The 27282-nt window shown below is 34.9% G+C and overlaps 1 protein-coding gene across 1 annotated transcript in view; it reads left to right on the top strand.

The window, feature by feature from the left end:
* Positions 1-27282, top strand: part of ZCCHC7 (zinc finger CCHC-type containing 7) — a 141899-nt gene that overhangs the window by 99615 nt on the left and 15002 nt on the right. Inside the window, exon 6 of the mRNA XM_083356792.1 lies at positions 1179-1214. Coding sequence (XP_083212918.1) covers positions 1179-1214 — 36 coding nt within the window. The remainder of the gene's footprint in view (positions 1-1178; positions 1215-27282) is intronic.

Here is a 27282-nt window from a genome sequence, read left to right as displayed (position 1 = left end):
TCATAGTTTAGTTCTGATTTCATGATCAATTGAGAAAAGAGCAGATCTGTTTATTGTATGTTTCAGACATGCTTATTGTTTAATAAGAGAAATATATCGCAAAGGATGTTTGCACGTCTGCCTCTATGTGTATAAAAGCATGTATATGTGTGTGCATATACAAAATAGTTAATACCTCTTTCCACATGTCCAGATGAATATTGAGTGTAGCTTATAGTTCCTCTTCTAATGATGTAAAGTCTTAAAAAACACCCAAGTTTTGCATTTGTATAAAAAAGAAAATACTTGATTATACCTTTTTTTAAAAAACAACAACATATAAATTGCTTAAAATCTCTTAGTTTATCTTACACTACAAATTATTAGAAGAAAATTGTGATTGTTTTAGAATGGTTTTTAATAATATGTATTTTTATAAACCTTGCAGTAATACAGAAAGTTGGCAAATTAGTCCCATTACAGAGAATGGAAAATGAAAAAATTGTCAGAGCAACAGCAAAACAAGCTATTTTATAAAATTTGAAATGGAAAGTCTGATTTTATTTGAAAATTCCGTATTAGGTTTCTAATGTGAAAATTGTAGTGAGAAGGAAATAGTGTTAAATAGCATTTTGTGTGTTTTCTTATAGTTATACTCCAGGGAGTCTTATTTTGTGCATTCAAACGTGCCTTATTTTGTTATGCAGCTCTGTGAGGTAGAACAAAGTGGAATAATGCAGAAACTGTAAAACTGCAAGCAGGAAAGCATAACTACATGCAATATTTTGATTAAAATTAAAATTGTATTCAAAAATACTGTAGAACGATGATTAAATAAAAATATGATATAAATTAATCTCTTAGTGGTGTATCAGACTAGCCTAAAAGTTGAACAGCTCCGGCATTTATTTACATGTTGGGACTATTATAAACTTGTCTTCAAAAGTTCTAAACTTTAGCAAAAAGAAAGGGGGAGAAACTGTGGTTGGCTTTCTGACAATGGCAGGGAGTGTGTTAAACCAGTGTAAAATTCAATTAAACTGTCTAGCCAGGTTTTTGAAGCTGAAATGCAGACCCTCTCAGTTAAGCTTCTTATTTTCCTGTGACCGACACCAGTGGTTACTGTGTTATGCCAAAATCAACAGGCTGTAAAGCACCTTGTTTCATGCTCCCAGATGATCAATATTTTTATTTTCCAGGCTTGCCCAGAAATATGGAGGCAGTATCACCTAACAGTAAGTAGAAACACCTTTTTATTTTGTCCTACACCTGGCCTATTTACTCTTCTGTGAACTGCTGACCATAAAATAGAGACAAGGATCTTTTGAAGAAAGTTAATAAAATACCTAAGGAGAGTTAGAATTGAAGAATGCAAGAATATCTATGCTATTTTTTCTTCTTCCATGTTTTTCTAAACAGTTTCTGCAATAGAAATCACCTGTGGGTAGTAGCATGTCACTTTGCTGCTTACAGCTTCTTCGGAAGTACATAACAAGAATGAAATGTCTCCTTTAAACACCAACAATATCAGTAGGCATATTGTGGACACTACAAGAACTGTTATAGTTTCACTGTTCTTGTGATTAGTTGCTTTGATGAGATACCAAAATTAGAAATAAAACAGATTTTTAATATCTGTTTATGAGGAAGTTTATAAAGCACAGTCAGAACATACTAAAAAACTTTCACTTTAAGTGACTATTAATAGTATGTATATTTGTGGTAAACCATGCAAAGTTCTGTCTTCATAATTTATCTAACTATATCTGAATTTGTCATCGAAAATTGGAATAGCTATTGGCAAATGATAAAGAGATGAACTGGCTCAAGAACAGAACTTATTTGTGGACTGTTTTTTCTTAGTTAGAAGAAAATATAGTTGATAGACGGATGATACATATGGCTACAACAGCGATTTTGAGTTCCCCTATTTTTCTCTATACTTTCGTATGACCTATTTCTTTTTAATCTTATGTACTTTTTACGATAATATAGTTCTGAAATTTCCTTGATTGTGCATTTATTTGCAGAATCAGAGATGGCTTGAATAGGCATCATTATATAGTATGGCTGAGGTTTTCAAAAATGTATGATGTAGTTTCTCTATTCAAATAGGAATTTAATATAGAGAAACTACTTAGATTATTATTTGGCTACTTTAATCTTAAGGCTGCAAGAAGTATCACTTCTAAAAAAGTTTTTAGATGAATTAGTAAACTTTCATTTAATAGTGTTTTTTGGATTCTGAAATGAAACGATACAATCTGCTTGTGTGATTCTGATACAGGACTTTATATTTTTTGTTGGTTCCAATATTGATAGAATAGAACAGAATATTCTCTATTAGCCAAATGTGATTAGACACACACAAGGAATTGCAAATAAATTAAAAACAATGTGTTAACTATCTAAATTGTTTTCAAAGAACATCATGAACACTACAAAATACAAAATGTGAAGCTGTTTATGTCGATGTACCATGGGCATCTTTACATTAGTCCTCAAAATTATGAAATAACTACTAATTCATATTTGAATTTATATGCTTATGCTAAAACAATACATTCCACATTTGTCTGTTTAAGTATAGTTGAATCAGGTTGTAATATTTTGCAACAAACCAGAATATGAAGTATATAGGAAATCTGCAAAAGGAAAACAAATTTAGTGTAACATACTAATATATACCATGTAGATAATCTTTTAATCCTACTTATTATGCATGTTTATTAAAGGGTTATATAAAATGTGTGGTTATTTTCTCATGCATAAGAAAATGTCTCTAATTAATTGCTATGAATGCTTCAGATCAATAGAACATATTTGTTATTTCTGAGACTTTGTAAATTTTATTCATTTTGCTCTCTTACTAAGAGAAGGGGTGCCATCTATTGACTCACTGTGGTTACCACAGTCAAAATCATATTACCAATAACAATGGCTAAATAAAGTAGCTGATAGTTATGGATTGCCTTTATCCTTTTTCTGACGTTTTTGGCATACCACAAGTCTTGGTGATATTTTCAGAGTGCTGCCAGAATGAAAAGTGAAATAAGAGATTTGGAAAGCATGGAAGATTAAGACATGATTCTGTAAATGAATATATAGTTTTTAACGAACACATACCATAAATCACATCCCTTTCAATATTATGCATATTAAACATGAGCTCAGATCATTTCATAAATAGCGATGTGCTATTTTCAGGATTTTCTGCGACTCATAAAGTATGCACCCTTCATCCTCCATTAACACATTTTTACATCTGAGTTGCAAATCTATCCACACTGCATTTTCCATTAGGTAGGTAAGACCTCTATCCATTTCATCTGGCTTAGAAGCACCTTACTTTCCCTGGTCTTGACTTCCTATATATCATACCAACATTAAGAAAAACAGGCGACAGTTTTAGATGGATTTGATATTGATGAAAGATTAGTCCCTATGGTCTTATCAGTGCAGAGAACTGTCGGCCTTGAGTACACATTGCTTGGGATTCAAAAAGGGTGTATATGCAACCGAAAAGTGATGGCTGATTCTCCCTTCCACTAGCTGCCCTTAAGGCTTGGAAAAAAAGTGGAGAAGGATGCTGTCTAGTAGGAACCATGGGAGGCTGCTGACAAAAGATGAAGATTAGAACCATGTATGTATGTATGATGCTGTGGAAACGAATCATAATAATACCATAACAATATATACCCTCCTAATTGAATGTTCTACTGCTTCAGGTAGTAGAGCATCCTGGTAAATCAGTGATGATTATATACTAGTCACTCTAGCTTGCTTTGTTCTCTCTGACTACTTTTTTTATTCATATACTTACAGGTTGTCTTTTGATCATAATATTTCCAAGAAGATGTATGGGAGGGACATTAATATAATTTAAGCTGTGAACAAAGACAGCTTTCTTTAATTCAGAGTTGCCCACAGTGATCCAAAATAGCAATATTCAACTCTGTTTTAATTATAATACAATTATAATTGTCAGGTTAAACAGCTTTAACATTGTGATGTTTTCAAAATTGCATTATTTTTTCCACTGAAGTCTTTTGTTAATTTATTAAAAAATGCCAGCCATACTGCGCTGGGTAGGATATCTTAGAATAAAACATGTATAGTATCTTCATTGGAATTAACCATGATCAAAATATGCTTAATTGAGATTTCACATGTACAGCAGGTGTCCTATAAAGCCAGGTAAATCTTGTAAAATCTTATAAAATTATGTTTATATGTTATATCAATCCTTGTCAAGGAAAGAGATTATCATCCATTTTAAAATGGCAAAGAGTATAATTTATAGATTACATATAAAATTACATATGCAATAAGAATTGACTTGGTTTAAAATCCTTTAGAGTAAAATGAATTTCAAGCAAAAACAAAGCTTTATCAGCATATGAACCTCTTTCTATTTTACTTGTGATGCTTTTCTTTATATTTAAAGCTATTTGGCAATGGGTGTTTTTTTTCCCCCCAGGGGATTATGATTTTTTTCTGTTACCGTGTTTTGTGCATGCACTTTCCCCCCCCACACACACATCATCACAATTTGGCTACTGGACATTGTGATATAACAAGCTTTAAATTCATGTTTCTGTTCAAATATTAATATTAAAAGAGAACACAGAATTTCTAATTTAGTAGATATATTTGAAATACATGATATTACAAAACATGCTTTGCTTGTTTAATCTAAATGTAGATTTTTGGACTTTTACACAATTTTGTTTAAGTCTTCAAGCTAATCCCAGAAATAAGCTCCAAAGAAAAAGATTGAAGGACATTACAAGTAAATGTTCCCAGCTTTGTTGTACTGAGAACTCTTCAGTTTTATTGTTTAGAATTTAACTTCAAAATGCTACCCTACAAGATTTAAAATATTTACCACAATATTCTTGGGGGTTGGATGAATGTGGAACTCATTTGAAATGATTACTAACTCCATTGATTTTGGTGAAAGAAAAACTTCAGTAATAATAAGATTGCCAGTTAAAAGATACTTTATGTTGAAAATAAAACAACAAATCCTGGCTTATTTAACCAAAGTGTGTAAATAAATTATAATAGAAAAGATTTGGTAGATAACATATGCTAATTTTTTCTTTATTTTCTAAGAAACATTTCCTTGCATTTTGAAAATTTTCATTGAAACTGATTAAATATTATGATATTATCAGAGTTTCTTTAGTTACATTGTACATAAATACATAATAATATCGAATTAATTTCTTAACTCAACCATTAATCCTTTTTTGCTACATTAGAACACTGCTATAGTACATATAGAAATATTTTTATCTTCCCAAATAAGTAAAAGTACATTATCTGCTGTGTAACATCAACATCGCTCCCCTACCTCCAGTAATGGCAATACCGTAATGAGATGGAATATGGGAGCAGTATTTACTTTTAGTGCTGCTTTAGATATTACAGCTGTAATTCTGCGTGCATTATTTGGGGGAGTAAGTTTCATTTGAATTCAGCAGAACTTGTCACTTAACATGCATGCACTCAATAAATGTTTCCAACGTGCCAAGGTGCTAGACTTCTATATAAGGCTCTTGACAAATTAATAATACTTAATACATTGAAAATTGAACTGTCATTTATGTGTCGGATTGAGTAAAAATGTAAAATAAGTTTGCAAAAAAAAAAAAAGATTTCCCCTAACACAAAACAGCAAACATACATTATGTTTCTTCCTTCCCTATTTTCCCCAGAATAAGAGTTCTGTGAGATGGGTTGGGTTGGGAGAGAGAGTGACTGACCCAAAGTCACCCAGCCGGTTTTTATGTCTGAACCAGCACTAGAACTCGCAGTCTCCTGGTTTCTAGCCTGGTGCCTTAACCACTACACCAAACTGGCTATTAATATTATTACAAGTGTTTGAAGTGTTTAATGTATTTAAATATTTACATAAAGTTACTATTAGAAGAGAAAATATTCTGTACATGTTAACATTCCAAAAGCAGATGTTAAGATTATGATAGGTTGTGGGATGAAGGGGGAGGGAAGTCACCCCTTAATTGGATACATTGGGGAAATTTTCATATTTATTATTTGTTTTTGCTTGTTGTTCACTTGTTTCTAACAGTTTGTATAAAGTACCACTAACGTCCCTTCATGTGTCAAATGTAGTTGCTGACTACAAAAGCTCCTAATAATAATTGATAAGGATGTGCAGAGTACCTCTTGAGCTAACAAGAGCTTGCACAGAAAAAGAGGATACTGAGAGTAGTTAAGTTTACACAGCAACCACACAGATACACTGAGGTGTGTAAAAAAGGTTTACTTGTGGAATAATACAATAGCACAGTCCAACAAAAAATCAGTCCAGGTCATACACAAGTAAAGAGATAATAGTGAATAACAATAGTCCAAGGATTATCCAGTACAGAGTCTTCTTACCAGTCCGTAAGTCAAAACACAGTTCTTCAGGTTTAGCAAACAGTAGCAAACCCACAAACCACAATAATCAGCAAGTAACAGCAAACGTAACAGAGAGAATAACAGAGAGCGAAGCTATGTCTCTAGCTCCCTCTTATGGCCGTAGGAAACAGCGCTGGCCAATCATTAGAAGCTATGATGCAATGCATTACATAGTTAAAGTGATACATTACAGTTCTATAACAATGATACAATCGTAGTTCATATATATTGTCAACCCAACCAGTTAGGCCACAGACATATACCTAACAATAATAATAGCAGCTGCAACAATAACAACCATGTTTTTCTATTTTTAATTTGTCTTGTTTACAATGGACTTAGAAATATTTGCTTCCTTTTTTGTGCCAATCGTATTTTAAAGGCCAACTTATCTGCATCTCACTGTGGCAGAGTGTGAATGAAAATGCGTAGTGAAGACTGATAGTATTGAGACTTAGTTATATTTTTTATCTGTATTTGGATGACTGTCAAATTTGCACTTATGTTCTCTGATCCAGCAAGTGATACATACATCAGAATTAGTTAACCCTCATGGATCTTCTATACTGGATAAGAGTTATTATGTCTAAAATTATTTCAAATTAACTGCTTTACAAATCAGGATTTTCAAAACATGATCATTGTTGAGAGTATTCTTTTCATTATTCCTATCATAGTTCAGAATAATGATTCTCTCTCTGTTATTACACATGTTCCAATTTTGTCAAAGTAGCTTGATTGATAATTTTTAGATACTCATAAATGTTTGCAAACCTATATGAAAGTATTAAAGTAATAGTGAGAAAGTTAATGTGATGCAAAACTTTTAAAAAATGATTAATTCAGCATACTGAGTTAAAACACACATTTGTTCAAATAAATGTCAATCTTTTCTTCGTTTTTTGGGAGAGAGGGAGAATATAGTTTCTATTTCTGCTGTGATTTTTTGAGGAAATAGAATTGTCCTTAGAAGATATGGTTCCTTTTTTTAAAAAAGATTCTTTAGGTTCTAATTAGTTTCTTTTATGATGACTGATAGGAATTCACAGAACTTGAGATTTAGTTTGACAAAGTATGTCTACATTATTTGCAGTGAAATAACAATGAGCTACTGCATGTTTTACCTGTCAGACAGGTAAATATTTGTTCTCAATTAGATTATGTGCAAAGCAGTATTGAATACATTTTAATAAGCCTTCAGACTTAATATTTTAAATGTTGCATTGTATTACATTGGAAGGATTTAGAATTACCGGTACTCTTGACTGTAAATATAACCTCTTGTAGTTAGTAGTTATTAGTAACATAAAGTCTTATGTTCATGGTTACAGGTTGATTGTGTTAATATTTTGAGTTACCCTTAAGATAAAAGTACAGCATGCAACAAGGAATTTATGTCATAAAAATCAGAAGCATTAAATATTTTTAGTGCATAAATCTATTCAAGATAAATGACTTGCGGTTTTTAAAACATGTCGGCTGAATCTGAATTTTGCATATTAGTATTTAATACTAAAAAAACTTTTTACATGAGGTAAGCCACTGAATCCATAACTCAACTGAGGTGTTTTTATTGCCTTCAGTTCAGAATCACATCCTGATGCTTACTGTTGTGAAAGGTATGTCAAAGTGAGATCAAGAAAGTCTGGCTTCAAATAGCTGCTTAATCATGAAGGCCCTATTGCCCTGGGATGAGGTCTACAAAGGCATCATTGGCAATTGCTATTAGATTTTTGTTTTGTTGTTTTGAACAGAAAATTCAGTGTTCTGTCTATTTCAGCAATATTTGGGGGGGGACTGGGTAATGGTAGTGTTGCAGAATATAACATTTTCTGTTTTTTAATCAGATAACACTATTTACAGGCTTATGTGATGGGGAAACTGCACCCTGGAATGGGACAATTTGCCCCGACTGACTCGCTTCGGCCAGTTCGCCACAGGACAGTCACTGCAGCCAATTGCCGCAAGACAACTCACTGTGGGACAATTCAATGCTGGATAACTCAAGAGGGGGACAAGTGAATTGTGGACTCCATGCTCTGGCTCACCCCAGCCTCAAGGACTTCTACCTTGAGAGGTTTAAATCTAAAGCAAGACAAGGCCCGCTGCGATTTATTTGTCTCTCTCTTGAGTTATTCTGCGTTGAATTGGCCCGTGGCAAATTGGCTGTGGTGAGTTGTCGTAGACCACAGGTCTGCAACCCGCGGCTCCGGAGCTGTATGCAGCTCTTTCAGCCATCTCCTGCGGCTCCCAGTCATCTGCCATGTGCAGTCCCCCCCCCCAAAAAAAAGTGGGACTAAAAAGTTCAACCAATCAGTTCAAATATGCAGGGTAGGTGCATATCTCGCCTTGGCTTCACTCTTCAGTCAAACCCTGTTCTGCGCATGCGCGCATGTACGCACATGTGCACACATTTTTTGCGGCTCCCAGTTTTTCCTTTTGTGAGGGAACCGGTTCCGAGTGGCTCTTTCACTGTTTCAGGTTTCTGACCCCTGTCGTAGACCTACTGCATCCTCTCACAATACTAGTAAATAAACAGATACTGTGATTGTACAGTTGAAGTCTTGAGAATCAACATCAGATAGGATTTCATGGCCAAATATAAAATGACAGTATTTTTTTTTCATTTTGGTGTAAAGTAGTGCCAAAACTATAATTGTTGGCAGAAGATTATGCAGAAGAATAAGACCTCACTGTGTGTCAGAAACTGTCATAAGCACATCCTTAATCGTACAAAAAATAGCACTGACGGTAATTTTCATTCTTACCATTCTTGGTAAAATTACCAAAATATAAATTAAGTATTATTACTTTTGCTCTGTCTTTTCTGTTTTTCTGTGTTGGGTGAAGAAAAGTGCAAGACAAAGTCATGGCAAAGATGAAGAATAAGTGAAGAAGCTTATAAACTAAGGGAATTGGTGTTAAGTGTCATAAATTGGATGAGGATGGGAAGAAGAGATTTCTGGAATGTTTTAATGGTGGCTCATGCTCTGCTTTCTGCACTTACAAACCAGGCTTGAGTTCAGAGAACTATGGTTAGTTCTTATTAAATGAAACCTCAGATTTATTTATTTATTTATTTATTTGATTTTATATACCGCCCTATTCCTGAAGGACTCAGGGCGGTTTACAGGGCGAGTTAAAACAATACAAATAAGTACACTTTAAAATAGAATTAAATTAAGACTAGCCCACAATTAAACAAATTAAAATTAAAATTAAATTAAATGAGCTGAAGTCCTTTTCTCCAAGTAATAGCTTCTAAGGTGGTTTATATTTTCATTGATGGCTGAGAGGGATTTCTGACACAAGATATTTTGCCATTGTCTCATGTTGAGAAAACATTTTTTTCACAACAAAGATACAAAATCACATACAAGCTTGTGTTCCTTTGGCCCTCCCAAACAAAGTGTTTTGTCTCTGATTTCAGGAATCTAGAAGAAATCACTTGAAAGGAGTATTTTGGGCAAAGTGCTTCATTTTCCTACCCATTATTATTGTTTTGATGAATAGCTAGTAGGAAACAGAAAAGTGCCTACTTGCAGCTTCTTCTTTCTCTTTGTAGGTTGTATGCACTGAATTGTAGCCATAGATTTCCCCTGCCCCCATAAAAGGAATTCCTATCCACAGAAAGTACACTGAGCATAAAAAAACATTTTAATATATAGGCTTTCTCTGAGAATAAATTAAAAATTTGGATCCAGAGCCTTACATCAACAAGATTTTCCATGAATTCTGGTACTGTTCTCTAAACAGGAGCCCTTCTGTTAACCTTTCCTTCAGTGGAAATCCTCTCTTTCTGAAATGGGAGAGTAATTTGCTATTGACTCATTTTTTCGAGATCCTATATTATTTTATATGTTCTTAAAGAGTTCCTTCATTTTCTATAGCTCATCTTCAGGGCTGCAACAGAAAGCCAATATTGCAAGTACTCTTTCTATAAGCAAAATTTTGTTCCAGATCAAAATTGTTTTATTTTACAGTAAATTAAAATGTTTCCCCTTAATTTTGTGTTTATATGTATGTATGTGTTTATAGCATTTTACAATAAAATCATTTATAGGTAAATTAAATTTATCCAACTCCAGAGTTGGGGTTTATTTTTATATGTAAGTAGATTAAAAGTTATTTTATGAAAAAAAAATCTCCCGTGGTTTTCCTTTGTATAAATGCAAATGGAGGTTTGGAAAAGGATAAATCAGTTCCTAGAGATATTTAAATTTTTTACCCTCTTATTCTCCAATGTGAACATCGGATGTCACATTTCTATTTGCCTTTGTTGTTTTGTTAAGTTCAAAAGTATCTGTTTCTAATTAGAAGCCTGTTTGCTTGTTGAATATATTATTCCTTTTTGTTGAGAAAGTTGACTCCTCTCTTTCTTTGCCAAACTTAAAGCTATAGGTGTTATGCAGTAACATCCAAAAATTCCATGAGTATACAGTATTTACTCAAATCTAGAACAAGGAATGATTTGGCATTTTTTTTCTGTATAAAAATTTAGACCTATATGGATCTATATCAGATAGCTAGTGAAATTATGTGTAAGGTAAAGGTAAAGGTTCCCCCGCACATGCGTGCTAGTCATTTCCAACTCTAGGGGCCGGTGCTCATCTCCGTTTCAAAGCGGAAGAGCCAGCGCTTGTCCGAGGACGTCTCCGTGGTCATGTGGCCGGCATGACTAGACGCCAAAGGCGCACGGAACGCTGTTACTTTCCCACCGTAGTGGTCCCTATTTTTCTACTTGCATTTTTACGTGCTTTCGAACTGCTAGGTTGGCAGAAGCTGGGACGAGTAACAGGCACTCACTCTGTTACGCAGCACTCAGGATTCGACCCGCCAAACTGCCGACCTTCTGATCGACAAGCTCAGCATCCTAACCCACTGAGCCACCGCGTCCCTGCTGAAATTATGTGTACATTCACATAAAAGTTTGAGAGGAACCTGGAGTAGAAGATGTGAAATATAACTGGTATAAGCTAAGTATTCCAAATCACTTAATCAAGAATAGTTATCCTTTCTGCCATATCAAGAGTATAATATGTGATTTGCTGTTATCTTTTCTGTCCTGTGTATAAGTACCTACCTCTAGATGAAAAGTCTAGGTGCTTGAATATTCCTGTCTTCTCTGAAAGATTAGAAAGTATGGTGTAATAATAATTCAAACACAATAGCTTTTAAAAAGGAATAGTGAGGTTTTTAAAAATTGTCCCAGTTGTAAAAATGGGCCAGAGCTGGTGAAAAAGCAGGATGAATTTAATGAGGATAAGGTATTGATATAGAAACTAGTTTGATCTAGCACAGGCATGTCCAACCTGTGGCCCCACAAAGTAATTTCTTTATAATAAAAATATAAAAAATAAGGTAAGTTGGTTATTTATATACAGTACCTTAACTATATTATATATTTTATATGTGGCCCAAGACATTTCCTCTTCATCGGTGTAGCCCAGACAAACCAAAAGGTTGTGGATGCACCTGGTGTTGTGGTTAAGGCACCTGACTAGAAACCAGAAAAAATAATTCTGATACGGCCTTATGCATGAAAGACAGCTGGATGACTTTGGGCCAGTCACTGTCTCTCAGCCCAATTCATAAACTGAAGGAAGTCTACAAAAAGTATAAAGTCATGGACACTTCAGACTTAATAAAAAAATCAAATTATACAAACAGATCAGCTATGTGTTGAGAGTATTGACAAATAACTGCCAAAGCTAGCTTTCGTAGCTTCAACAAATCTATAGGGACATTACCCCAGTGTGGAGTTCACGTTGTAATGAAAAGAATTCATCCAACAAGAAGCAAAAGGTATTGCACGGAAGCTGCTAGCTTTTAGTAGAATGAATGTAGCACATGCTTGCAAATTTCATAGCAAGTTCATTTGCTTCCAGTCTCATGCAATGAAAAGAAGTGGTAAAAGAAATGAATATGCCTTCCATACCCTGAAATGTCCAGATGACATGGATGGGTGTAGTGGCACCAAAAAAAGGAATGGCCAGTGGTTTTCAAAATACATCTAGGCCTGGTAGTTGAGCACTTCTACTAGCCAATTCTGAAATTCAATTTTACCATGATATATGGTAAAGTTAATATATATACTTATTCTATGCATACATTTTCCAATTGCTAATTATATAACTTTTTTCTTCTTTCAGTCCATGCTTCACATTCTGTAGCTTTTAATTTTCCTGTGTCCTGTGTCTTATATTAGTACTTAATATAAGTACCTGTGTCCTGTGTCTTATATTAGTACTTAGAGCCTTGGTGGAGCAGTGGGCTAATGCCTCCTTAAGTAACACCAGCTGCCTGCAATTAGTGCAGGTTCGAGTCCCACCAGGCTCAAGGTTGACTCAGCCTTCCATCCTTCCGAGGTAGGTAAAATGAGGACCCAGATTGTTGGGGGCAATTAAGCTGACTTTGTAATAATGCCGCTTGGGGTGTGTGTGAAAGCCCTAATAAGCAGGCATATACATAGAATGAAGGCTACTGCTAAGCTTGTAAGCCGCCCTGAGTCTTCGGAGAAGGGCGGGATATAAATGGAATTTTTAAAAAAAATGTAATATTTAGAAGTCAGGGAGACACGTGCCTATTTTTCATGCAAACTGAAAGTATAAAAGTGCAAGAAGATTATTGATTTTGGACAATAACATGTTTTCTTTACTTTTTATCTACAAAACTACAACTTGATCTTTTTTTTCTTCTTGAACTCATCTGTATCATAACTGCAGGTTATTTTATTGACATTTTATTAAATTCAGTGGTAACTTCTGCAGTTTTAGATGCAACTTGTAAAACATATTGCACATATTTACCCAACTGAAGTTTATGAATATGACTTACCAAACAGAATGAAACAGATCGCTGATCTGAAATGCAACATTTCATTTTAAATTAAAAATTCACAGGCAAAATAAACTAGTAGCGCAAGTAGGAAATTAGACAAAGAAAAGGAAAATAGTATTTTATCCATTCTAATTTTGTTTCTTTGCTTCTCACTAATTTCTATTCCTTATTGATAGTTACCAAAAAACGCTTTCAGGTGTATTATTGTTCTGTGATACCAGAAATTGCAAGTTTAAACATAATAAAAATCTAGCTTCTGCTCCATTAAACCTGTTTTAAAATGGGTTTTCGTTATTTGCTTCCAGATGAGGTTGCCCATTACATGTTCATCTTATGGGAAAAGCATGATAATAGCCAGTACCAAGAGGTACACTACCAGTGGAAAGAATGATTCTGGTCAAGAATTGAATTGAATTGCCAAGGAAAGTGTAGCCACCAAGGGAAACCTCATGTCACTCTAACTAGCCAATAGAAGCTAAATACCCTTCTTATAAAGCCCTTGTAAGTCTTTCAGTATCATCTGTTCTCTTAATGTATGCCTTTTTTATGCCAGTGAAGGAAGTTACATTAACCAGCACAATGTAGAGTGACTGCAAGTAGATGTCCATGTAAACCCTGTTATGATATAAATCAATATTTCATAGTTTAAATTGGATGAATACATAGCTGCTTACCGATTATTCCATAGCAAAAGGAATATTAGAGTCCTCTTTTAGTGGACCCCTTTGTCCTCTTCTTTTACCTACTTTAGATGACAACAAATGAACTGTTTCCAATTTTAAAATCTTTGCTGGAGAATACCTCTCCTGATGGATCCTATTATAAATTAGGATTTATTCATCAATTTCATACCTTAAATAAAAGCAAGTTAAAAAATTGTTGATTGGCCCTTCGCACCAGGACTCTTTCTATGTTAGTTGTCCGTAGCAACTGCCTCTATAGCCAGGTTCTGTTTTGGCTTTATTCTGGTCTCTTAGCCTTAATCTGAAGACTGTGATTCTTGGCCAAATACTTAACATGCTATTTTATACTTTTTTATTTGATCTAATTTATTGGAAGCCTCACCTCAATCACTGGAAGGACTGATGCCACCTTAGCAAAATGACTAGAATTGGTTGTGTTCATTAGTTTTCAACGCTTTGTTTTTCCTGAACATTTTTCTGGTTTTTTCAAGAAACATTTGGATTCATTTTCCATGAGAGAGCACATAACAGTTTGTTTATTATATATTTATATATATATATATATATATATATATATATATATATATATATATATATATATATATATATATATATATATATATATATATATATATATATATATATATATATATATATATATATATATATATATGTATTTGTCAAGGCTTTTTGAATGGACCTTGCTAATTAACTCTTTCATTCCTGTTTTGGCCCGGCTCAGGGCTTATCCACAGGATATAGTCAACTATGACAGCTCATTATTTGTGCAAATTATTCAAATTGCTAATAAAGAATTTGGGAGGCTAAGATGATCATTTCGAACTTTTTATGTTCTCGGCAGTTAGTCATGACTAACTGATGAGAACATAAAAAGTTCGAAATGATCATCTCAGCCTCCCAAATTCTTTATTAGCAATAAGTTGGCTTGAAAGCCTTTTTCCAATACATAATTTTGCTTATTGGAACATGATACACAAACCATGGACAGAGTTCTCTAATTTTTTAAGCTACACATGCTAACAGGAAGAGTTGTCAGTGTGTATTAATCTAATGCATTTTAAATGTTCAGCCAAAATTCTAGTTGAGTGTTCAATGCAGTCCAGCCAACCTTCAATCATAGTAAATTTTATTTTACCTTAGTTAATTAAATGTTCTGCTTTTCAGATCATATTGCCTCAGGAAGTGGCTTATATCAGTAAGGAATTCACTGTAGAGTTAGTAGCATACACTATGTATTAATGGAAAAGATGAAACATATTCTGAGATTTTTAAAGCAAGTTGCAAAAAGAGAAAGGAAAAATATATTAAAAAACCTAATCTATTCAACAGTGCAAAGGTGCTTTCTTTAGAAAAGTGTTTTCTCTTTGGTGTCTTTAAGTGTTGATTCCTGGTGACTACGTGGACAGGTTCCTCAAGTTTCCTTGACAAGATTTTTCAGAAATGGCTTGCCCTTGCCTCCTTCCTAAGGCTGAGAAAGAATGACTGGCCCAAGGTCATCCAGCTGATTTTGTGTAGGACTAGAACTCATGACCTCCTGGTTTCTAGCTCAGTGCCTTAACCATTATACCAAAGAGGCTGTCTCTTAGAGAAGGTACAAGTGACATTTCTGGATTGAGTGCAACATATAGTATGCTGGGGGCCACATTTCTCCCTTTCCCCCACTCCGCAAGTAAGATTAAGGCAGAGAAGTGGATTGGGCCAGGATAAATGTTCACTTTTTTAAAAAAAATGAAACATTTTAATTTATTACACTTACTAAATACAATTAATGTTATGGACAACATGGCCGATAAAGTTAGAAAAGCAAGATCAGAATTACTAATTGGAGGATCATTAGGAAATAGTAACGTAGGCTAGGCTAGGAAGTTAAAGCAAATTTCAGAAAAAAGCAAGGGAAAATGTCTTCCATGTTGTTTCCGCAAAAACTGTATTCCACAAAAACTAATACAGCAGACGTTGAGCTCAACCTGAAGAAGACTTTGCCTTAACACAATTATTCCCTACACATTTAATAATTTTCATCTTTCATAGAAATAGTGCAGATATTTAATAGTCTTCTGGCCATTGGCAGAATGCTTGCTTGTTTGATTTTGCTATTAGCAGTCACAGCAGACGTCTTTCTGGCAGCTGTTTGTTAAAGTCAGCACTGTATCCAGATACTGAAATTCTAGTTAAGCAGAGAGCTATCAACTTCTGCAACAGAGTTTGGAAGTTATGCTAACATGGATTCATTAATCCTCATAGTTGTAGCCTGCACCCACTGTAACGTGTACTTATGCGGTAACCCGCTTAAGATAGTACACTATTAACCTCGAAAGCCTCCAAGCCTTTTCCATCAAAAGGCAGAGCATTTTGGCTTTGTCCCCATCTAGAAATCATAATGTTGCAGCAGTCCTTCTTTCTTTAAAAACAAAACAAAGTGCAGCCCTGGGCTATGAAAATGTTCATTTCTTATCTTAAATCATCAGTATTTATTGACAGCATGCAATTTCTGCAGTTTGGGTTTTTTCCCCCTCTCAAATTCCCAATGCGGTTTGGGCAAAAATCTTGTTAATGTTCATAGATCTCTTTTGTCAAAAAAGGCACAGGGATCCTTCACTAGCTCAAAAGCAGCTTTGCATTTCAGTGATCCTAAAATGGCTACTGGGTTTGGAAGTAAGCTGGTTTATTTCTAGCTCAGCTGCGTGTAACTGGAAATACAAAAATAAACAAAAGAAAGGAAATATTTTTTGCAGCAGTGAAGCTCAGCTAAGCTTGTGGGCAAGATATTTCCCCTTTGGAGAGAACTCTTGCTTTAAAGGAGGTCCTTTAAAGCTGGGGTCTCCAGCCATGGCAACTGTAAGACTTGCGGACTTCAACTCCCAGAATTCCTCAGCCAGCAGAGCTGGCTGAGAAATTCTGAAGGTGGAAGTCCGCAAGTCTTAAAGTTGCCAAGGTTGAGGATCCCTGTTTTAAAGGGAATGCTGGCCTGATTTGCGAGAAATGAAATTAATAAGAACATTGTTTTCCCCCTTCACTTTGAACATTGTGTGTCCAAGACACTTTTAGTGATTTTTATTATAGTACCCGCCACCATAAAACCACCTTCTAAACTGTGAAACTGAGAGGATATTTGATTGCTACAGGATCAGTAATAATGAAATATGTTTTGGGTCTTGTTTTTTTGCAGTTCTCGTGGGAAAATAGCATTGGTTGGCTAGTTGTCTGGCTGTACAGTTGTGGGCCATGTGACTCCCAAGCTGTCTAGGCAGCTTACAATTAAAAATATGAAATACAAAACACTCAATAAAGAATCATGAATTTTCCTAAAAAGAGTGTATGTGTCATGCAAGAACAGAAAGGCATCCAAAAAGAGAAGCCACCTTCTGGTTGGTGATTCAGTTATAAGGGATGTAAGTTTAGGAAAGGACACAGAGGTTTCAAAAAAGGTCAGGTGTCTTCCATGTGCTACTGCCAATAGGGACAAGAAGTGTATTTCTAAAATAATCAAGAATGCCAGCAAGGACTGTGATGTGGAGGCTATTGTACATCTTGGCGCTAAAGATCTGTCCCAAAAAGATGTACTCTCTGTGCAGAATGATTTCCAGAGCTTGGGGCAGGAACTTAGCAGAATAGGCGGTAGGCTTACTTTTTCAGTGTATAAGGAGCAAAATGGAAAAGGCCAGCATATAGCACAATTCAATATGTGGCTAAAAGAGTGGTGTAAAGGGGAAGGCTTTGGTTATATTAGTCACAATGATTGTAGCTGGTCCAATGAAAAAATGTACACACACACACACACACACACACACACACACACCAAAGAAGCCATCCATCGGGTATCAACTTTCACTCTATTCCAGTCCTGAGAGAATAGCCAGGTCTTTAATATTTTCCAGAATGCCATGGGAGCTATCTAGATTTCAGGGGAGGGGTATCATTCTAGGGGGCACGCATGTTTCAGTAAATCCACAAGTTGGATCCACAAGTTGACCCAAAGACTGCCCATTTTGCCCAGTCATACCAGTTTTTATATCTCCAGCATGTTATACAAATTACAAGTTTAACTGGTATAAAGGCCACTGGCAGGTACTGTGCATATCGAACTACATCTGTTTGTTTGTTTATTTATTTATTCATACATACAATTTGTATGGCTGTCTGGATAGTGGCAATGATTCTGGGTATTGTACAAAGTGAAAACAATAATTAAAACAGGGCAAATAATGAATGTCTGAGTGGCAAATAGCAATTCCCACTTAACAATAAAACTTATCAGATGGTATAGCTCATCTAACTTTGTGGCTTAAGCACTTTTGGAAAGATTGGAGATGAAAAATATAGAAAATATCCTCAATTCTGTCTGATTTGATTCTTTTGTTAATGGACACATTGAAGAAGGAATGATTGTGAAAATAGTTTGTTGCCAGTTTAGTATTTACACCTGGTGTTTTCTTAATGAAGTGAAAGATTATTGTCATTATAACTAGTTGCTATACTTCTAAGCTTATTTCAGATTTACTGATTGCTTCCCAATCAGTAAATTTATAGTCTCATAACTGTATGTCCTCTATTTTTTTCTATGTTGAATCAATGTTCAGTAGATTGCCTTGATATATTCTACTATTTATACAATTTGAGTATCTGATCTGTTACTTCTTCCTGAATTAGATGATTATGGCAAACTCTAACAATTACTTTTTTGAAAAGCAGAAAACACTTCCATGTGATAGCTTTCCAAAATATATTTTACACATCATGATTCTTACAGAAATGCCTGCTTTGGTTTTGATGGAAGCATTGATTTGTTTCAGAAATAATTTATCGTATTATATATTCAGATTTTTTGAACTTTATTTATTTCTAATTTTCAAAACTGTATGTATAGATAGAAAGATACAAGTGCATTCAGAAAGTATTCAGACACTCTTTACTTTTGTCAATTTTGTTATGCTGCAGCCTGATTCTACAGTTGTTGAAATTCATTTTTTTCTCATTAATCTACACTTAGTATCCCATAATGACAAAGTGAAAACAGAATTTTAGAAATGTCTGTAAATTTATTCAAAAGAAAAAACTGAAATATCACATTGGTATTAAGTATTCGGACCCTTTGCAAAAACAGTTGAATTAGCTCAGGTGCCTCCCATTTCTCTTGATTGTTGCTGACATGTTTCTACATCTTGATTGGAATCAATCTATGGCAGAGGTCTTCAAATTTGACCCTTTTATGACTTGTGGACTTCAACTCCCAGAATCTCTCAACCAGGTGCGCTGGCTGAGGAATTCTGGGAGTTGAAGTCCACAAGTCATAAAAGGGCAAGTTTGAAGACCCCTGTTCTATGGTAAAGTAAATTGACTGGACATGATTTGGAAAGGCACACACCTCTTTGTAGAAGGCCTCACAGCTGACAATACATACTGTAGTAGAGCAAAAGCCATGAGTACAAAGAAACTGCCTGCAGGGCTCAGATACAGGATTATTGCAAGACACAGATCTGGGGAAGGCTACAATAAAAGGTTCCTAAGAGCCTCTATAATTCTCAAATGGAAGAAGTTTGGCACAACCAGGACTCTTCCAAAAGCTGGTCACCCGGTCAAACTGAGCAATTGGAGGAGAAAGGCCTTAGTAAGAGAGATGACCAAGAACTCAATGGTCGCTCTGACTGAGCTCCAGAGATCCTGTGTGGAGATGGGAGAGAGTTCCAGAAAGACAACCAGCATTGCAGCCTCCATCAATCTGGGCTTTATGGTAGAGTAGCTAGGCGGGAGCCTTTCCTCAGTGCAAAACACATGAAAGCACGCTTGGAGTTTGCAAAAAAAAAAGTACCTGAAGGACTCTCAAACTGTGAGAAACAAGGTTCTCTAGTCTGATGAAACCAAGATTGAACTGTTTCGCTTCAATTCTAAATGTTATCAGGCTCTGCTCATCACCTGCCCAGAACCATCTGAGCAATGAAGCATGGTGGTGGCAGCCTCATGCTGTGTGGGTGTTTTTCAGCAGCAGGGACTGAGAGACTGGTCAGGGTTGAGGGAAAGCTGAATGGAACAAAGTACTGGGATATCCTCAATGAAAACCTGTTCCATAGCACTCCGGACGGCAGATTGGGCCGAAGGTTCGTTTTCCAACATGACAATGATCCTAAGCACACAGCTAAGACAACACAGGAGCGGCTCTAGCATATCCACTCTATGAATATCCTAGAGTGGCCGATCCAGAGCCCTGATCTGAACCCTATCGAACATCTCTGGAGGGACCTGAAAATGGCTCTTCATTGATGGTTGGCATCCAGCCTGACTGAGCTTGAGAGGATTTGCAAGGAAGAATGGCAGAAAATCCCCCAATCCAGGTGTGCAAAGCTTGTGTCTCACCCAAAAAGAATTGAGGCTGTAACTGTTGCCAAAGATGCTTCAGTAAAGTGCTAAGTGAAGGGTCTGAATACTTATGCCAATGTGATTTTTCAGTTTTTTCTTTTTAATACATTTACAGACATCTCTAAAATTTTGTTTTCAGTTTGTCATTATGGGGTACTGAGTGTAGATTAATGAGAAAAAAATGAGTTTCAACAACTATAGAATCAGGCTGCAGCATAACAAAACTGACAAAAGTGAAGCGGGTCTGAAGACTTTCTGAATGGACTGTAGATATAAAACCATTTTATTCAATACGGCCTCATGCCATGATATGAGCCTTCATACTAACCTTGGTGAGAAACAAGATATTGTTTCTTGTTTCAGATAAGAATTTCAGATAAGATTTAGGAAGGTTATTAGATTCTCAGGTGGTTTTCATTATATACTTATTTATTTATTTACTGCCTATCTCACCATGGAGCTACTCTAGGCGGCTTACAAGAATACAAAAAAGAAAATGAAAAAGTTTAAGTAAAACAGAAGTAAAATAATAGAACAATAAAATGGAAAATGGAAAAACACAAAAAATATATCAATATGATAACAAATGTATATAAACTTTAATATGTTTAGGATAACTAAATATATTTTAAGTAAAGGCAGATCTCCCTTATGAAAGTATTCTTGGGACAGGTAGTCACTGCTGGATATATCAAGATATAGAACAAACAATAGATGATGTAGATAGATAAGAGTCTAAATTTATTTATTTATTTATTTATTTTGATTTATATGCCGCCCTTTTCCCGAAGGACTCAGGGCGGTTTACAGGGCAAATTAAAACAGTGCAATGTACAAATTAAAATAAAATTAAATTAATAGCCCCAAAACAGTTTAAAATTTAAAACCTTAAAACCCCTCAGTCCAGGCCGGCTAAGTCAAATAGCCAAGTTTTTAGGTCATTGTAACCTCACTAGAGATTGAACAGTCATACAAATGGACCACTATTTTCTTATCCATGTGAGAGGTAGAGTATAATTTACCACTTCTCTTGAACAAACGATTCTTACTTATTGAAAGAATCTTGTGCTTGCTTTATATCTCTGAAATGCCAATTTACTACTAACAGGGCAATTAGAATATTTCTATTTATTTAGTATTCAAAATATGTTGAAGTCTTCCAGAACCAAAATACTGTCTTTTATGTTGAGGGAGATTATAGTGGGAAATTTTAAAATTTATTTTGTTTATTATGAAACATTATATTCTCCTATTTGAAAGCCCACTAATGTGGGGTAGAAAGAAGATATACAAAGCATTGTTAATTATAGAATTGCCTCTATAAACCAAACACAAATAGATTGTCATATGGAATATCCACCATGTTTGCATTTGTAGATTAGATCTGGTTTGAAATTGTTTTGATTGCTACCTATATTAAATAGTGCAGCCCAAGTATAGCATAACATGCATTGGATGACTTTAATTATGATATAAGAGGGCTGTGTGAAAAAAAGAATATTTTTTTGCACCTGTTACTTTCTTGTGGTGTATTCATTCGTTTTTTCCCCCTAACTGAACAAATATGTTAACACACAGTTCCCTTTTATTAAAAAAAAATGCAAATGCTTTTCATATTACGGGTTATTTTTGTCATTTCCTGCATAGTAAAAATATGGCTAAGTGCAGGGTGTCAAAAACTAGAAATATACTTGGGATTTGCCTAGCTGTTCAGTGCATATTAACCAAATATTTTCATTATGTTCATCTGTTACTTTTAAAGGCATTGTAGAAACATTTGTGCAGCTAATTTATAAATGCATGTGGATAAATGCTAATATATTAGGAAGATTCTAAAATATAATTACAGTTACAGTCGAACTTGTGTTCCTATATAACGGATGTTAGTTTCCTTCATAAACCTGTCTTTCCTCTCTCACACCCATATTTCCAATCAACATCAAAGCTCATAGTCCTTTCCCATCCTCTTCGTTAAAAGGGGTTCTTTGTGAGCCAGGCCATTTGTCCATCATTGTTTGAGGTCCAAACATTGGCAGAATGCTCTGTCACTGATCCAGAGTGTTGTGAATGGCAGCTCCACACTGACAATTGCAAGTAGTGCCTAGAAATATTCCTGAGAGGATTATTTAACCTTTCAATTTAGGGGGCACAAAGCCCGGCTGATTAATGAACTTTCTGATGGATGCTGATAAGCGGATCTGTTTCTTTATTTCCTCTAAAAGTGATTTTTTTCCTTCTTCCCCATATTACTATAATCTTGAACATAAAATGTGGCAAATAGATTAAAAAAAACAGCACTGGAGTTTATCTGGTTGGCAAACTGGAGGAGCTAAATTAAAATTGGTAATGAAAGCGGCGGCTGAGCCCCGTGTATGGCTTTTTCTAAATGTGGTATGTATTTTGAAGAGACTGCCTCCCCTCTTTGCTTGGTAGTGACTCTGCTTTGGTACACAGTCTGGACTGGTTTCTGTTATCCACCCCTCACCCCCCAAAAAATGAGTTGTGTTATCTGGATGACTGCAGACACATATGCATCCCCCTTTCTCACTGCATGGGCAGACAAGGTCGATAGCATTACAAGGTATTTGTGGCAGCGCTTGTTTCAGTTTTCAGAAAACTGCCAGTTTCCATCCAGATTTGAATTACAAAAGAAGAAGCTGGCATGAAAATTGAAAGGGTTTATCGGCTAGTCTGAAGCCTCATAGCACATTGCTTATTTATGCAGTCCATTTGCTCCAGGAATGTTTTTTTTTAAGAGGGGGGAAATACATTTTTTAATAAGGTCATAAAGACCCAGGTATGTTTAAGATGGCAAAATAAAATATAGATAGATACCTGTATCTTTCAATGAAACAATTTCATTTAATGTTGCACATTAATTTAGAAGAGCATTTATGTCGCTGTCATAAATGTGAATGTTTAGTTTGGGTGTACAGGTAGTCCCTAAGGATTAAGCCAGATACCTCAGCTTCTTGACTTAACATTTAAAATAGAAACAAAGTTCACAGCTCCATACGAAATGATTGAAATTTTAATGCACCACCTTGTTTAAATAATTCTTTCATTCCATGTGAAATAGCGATGCAACATTGAACAGGTGGCATGCCCTTTAGGGAAAAATAAAGTTTTGTTTTATCATGAAGATTTCAGATTAGCAATGCAGAAGTGTTTATAGGCAAAAGAAAGAAAAAGAAAGAAAGAAAGAAAGAAAGAAAGAAAGAAAGAAAGAAAGAAAGAAAGAAAGAAAAGAAAGAAAGAAAATCATATAGATGATATTATAAACCAGTGTTCTGGAGTTTGACTTATTTATACAAATTACATAATATTTCATTGTAAGGATTGTTTACGAATTAGAAGACTTTTGAGATCTAATATTTGTATGATAGGGTTAGAAAGATTTTTTCATTTATTTTATTTCCAAATTTTACATTTGGTATTCCAATTTAAAATTCTGCCAAATCAAAATTTACCACAGTAAAAATTGGAAGAAGCCACAGAAATAGATTTTGTTCTGATCTTTAGATATACATATTTAAATATTTTGCTGTGTAATCTATTTCACTGGGAATCACAATTAAACAGAATTATTACCATGTTCCATCTTCAGATCAAAGTTAACAATAGGAATATAATTTGCAAGGAAAAAACTTTTAGAGATTTTTTTTAGATTTCAGTATTAAAATAATATATTATGTATTAAGTTATTTTACCATCAGCATTTTTGTCTGAAATTAAGATTGTTAAACTTCACATTTGTTCAATAGGTGTTTATTAAATTTCCATAAGGATTTTTTATATCTATGTGCTTTAATGATACTATCATTTGATTTTTACATTTTTAAAAAAGCAACATCAGAGGAGCCATTTTGCTCTATTGTGTATATAATGTTTTTAAAAAATCTTCCCAACTAAAGAATTCTTCAGTAGAAAGGGAATCTCTGGGCTGCACAACATGTTTAACAACATACTCACAAACTGCATATATAGAGTTAAAAATTATAGAAATAAAAAGAATTTGAAAAAAGCGAAAGATATGAAAAGATAACATAAAAAGTGAGAAGCAATAAAAGTTAAGAAACAAAGTTACAAACATAATTATTACCATTTGCACTTCCAAAATTATATATCATGGTTCCCTTTTTCCCATAAAAAATATGGGATTTTTAATCAGTAAATCCTGACATCAGTTTTACCAAAGGTTTCCAAAGTTTTGTAAAAAAAAATTGTTCCTTCCTTAATCAGACAAGTTTAGTTTGGCCATAACAGCAAGTTCTTCCATCTTCATAATCCAGTTCTTCATGGTTGGTATTTCTATATTTTTTCAATCTTTGTGCCAATCTTTCTCATGACAGTATGTAGTACTTTCTCATGACAGTATGTAGTATTTAATTCATTCATTCAAAGGAATTAGATATAAACCAAGGCCATAAAAATACAACTGTTCCCTTTGTTTAAAATCTTTTATAATATAAACATTAATTTGCTTTTTGCTCTTAAGTTCATTTTTAAATTCTTGTAGTTTTCCCTTTTTGTTCTCTGTTAGACACACTGTGGGTCATAGGAACATTCACCAGATGGTCCAATTAAACTGCTGCCCAAAGATCTCTTTTAGCTTTTAAGGAATAATAACCCAAAGTTAGAAAGTGAGGTTTGATTAATCTGTCCATTAAAAGCTACGCTTGAGGCTGCAAGCCTTATCTTCCCTCAGCTTCTAGTGCTGTATTTCCAAGATGCACAGTCCCTTTGGGTCTTGCAGGCTTTCTCGTGAGGAGCTGCCTTCTGGAGAATGTGTGGGTAATCTCTCCACCTTCCGCACACGTCTTCAAACATCACCAACTACAGTAGGCATCCCAAGAGCTTTAATCTAATATCATAAATACTTTTAGTACTTCAAAAGGTCCACAGCTTTTCTTCAATAGCATATTGAGTGCCATTCAACCTCCAAGGCACCATATCATTAATCATTTTATCTCGTGTATCTGTGGTTTTCTTAGTAAAATACAGAAATAATTTACTTTTGCCTTTTCCTTCACAATATGAAATTATGCCATTGGTATTGTCACTGAAGAGATTATCTACCTCCAGCAATGTCATACACTGCTGCTATCCAATCCTGCTTGGGCACCTATATTGTTGGGCAGTTGAGTTGACTTTTATGCCTTGGGTGGCCCTGCTCGGAGTGTATTTTGTTGGTGTACATTCTTTGCTCATAGTCTTGAGAGCACACTCCTGCTGCAGTGAGACAGTAAAATAGGATTGGGGGGCAGGTGACCAGGGAGAAACCGATCTTTACAATAAAAAGAAATTGTCATGGCTCCGATGGATGAAACCCAAGAATTCTTCCTCAAAGAACATTTTATTCAGGAAACAAAGTATCGGCACTACATAGTTGAACCCAAAACTAGATTCCCTTCCCCAGATACAAAGTAACAGAATGAAAGTCCCACCCTCACAAAGCAGTCATAAATCACATTTGCCAATTAGCCAGCTCCTCAGCCTGCCAAAAGCATAATTGGTTTGTGTCTTTGAGTTCCCATGGAGCTGCATTATTATTATGGCTAGCTGAACTCAAGTATTCACCCCATCCCCCCTTCAACATCTAATTTCTAAACAGAAGAAAAAGCATGTTAAAAGCAAAGTAAAAATGCTGCAATTTCCACCAGTTGTCAGAGCAGGAATATCCAATGTTACAACGTTGACATAAATTACAAACAGCTGATAATATAAACTCACTTTTCAAAACAAAACATAACAATTCTCAACTCAAGGATATGTTATATATTGTTTCATTCTTCCCCAGTTTATTGTTAATCAGGCCTATAACATACATTATCTTGTTTCTTTCTTCCAAAGCTTTCATATTAAAATAGCTACTCCTATATACTGGTATGAGGCTATTTGGATCTTAGATGAGTGTAGGATAAAGAATATATTGGAATAGATGATTAATCATTTTTGCATAGAGCTAGTATTTCTACTGGTTTTACATTATGGATTTATTTCCTTGTCCAGAAAATGTATTGGGCCATTCATTAGCTATCATTTAAGATCAATATCCATTTCTATATATCTATCTTCAAGCCCCCTTCCAGCTTTACTTCATACTATTCTATTCTTTTTATGAATGTCCCTGAAAGATATTCAACATCACCATCACAGTCTTTTGACCAATCCAGAATAAGAACAATGATGCAAAAATAGCAGTGAATAGCATAAAGCTCTGGGCCTTCTTAGTTCATCACTAAATCAGTTCCTGAAGATTTATTTGGCAACGAGTACAAGCTTTAACACAAAATGTGGCAATATTGGGTATAACAGCTGAGTTAATATCTGTCAAATACATATCATCTTTTAGTTTGAAATGGACTGATGTTTAGTATGTAGTGCAGATTCTGTGATGGTGCGATCTGTGCAATAAACGTGAGTCAGTTTCAATATCTTTTGTATCTCTAGGGCAAATCTTATCTCCCACAGGATTATTACAGCATATAGTCTCTAAGACCGCTGATGGCAAGCCAACTTAAAAGCTATGTGTAGCTTCATTGTGTTTAGATGGATAAGGATAAGGAATCTGGCCAGTACGATAAAATAAAAATAAGAACAAGAACAACCACCTCCAGGTTAGAGGGTGATCATTTAGCCAAATCCATTTGACACTCATAAGCTAGCTGTTTAATAATTAGTTTGGCTTTTTCAAACCCCAGTGATAAAGTTTCCAAGAGAAACCAATGAAGCCAGTTAGGGTTCTACATAACTGTACTAAGTAGACCAGGGGTGGGCAACTATGACCCCTTTATGATCTGTTGACTTCAACTCCCAGAATTCCTGAGCCATGAATTCTGGGAGTTGAAGTCCACAGATTGTAAAGGGGCCATAGGTGTCCCCCCCAGAAGTAGATTGAAATAATCAGTCAGACTAAGAACTGCTAAACTTACTAGAATACCTAAAATGTAGCCTGAATTAAAATCTTTAC

Source organism: Vipera ursinii, assembly GCF_947247035.1.
Source record: "Vipera ursinii genome assembly, chromosome: 2".
NCBI classification, from domain to species: domain Eukaryota; kingdom Metazoa; phylum Chordata; class Lepidosauria; order Squamata; family Viperidae; genus Vipera; species Vipera ursinii.
This window is presented reverse-complemented; position numbering and strand designations above follow the sequence as displayed.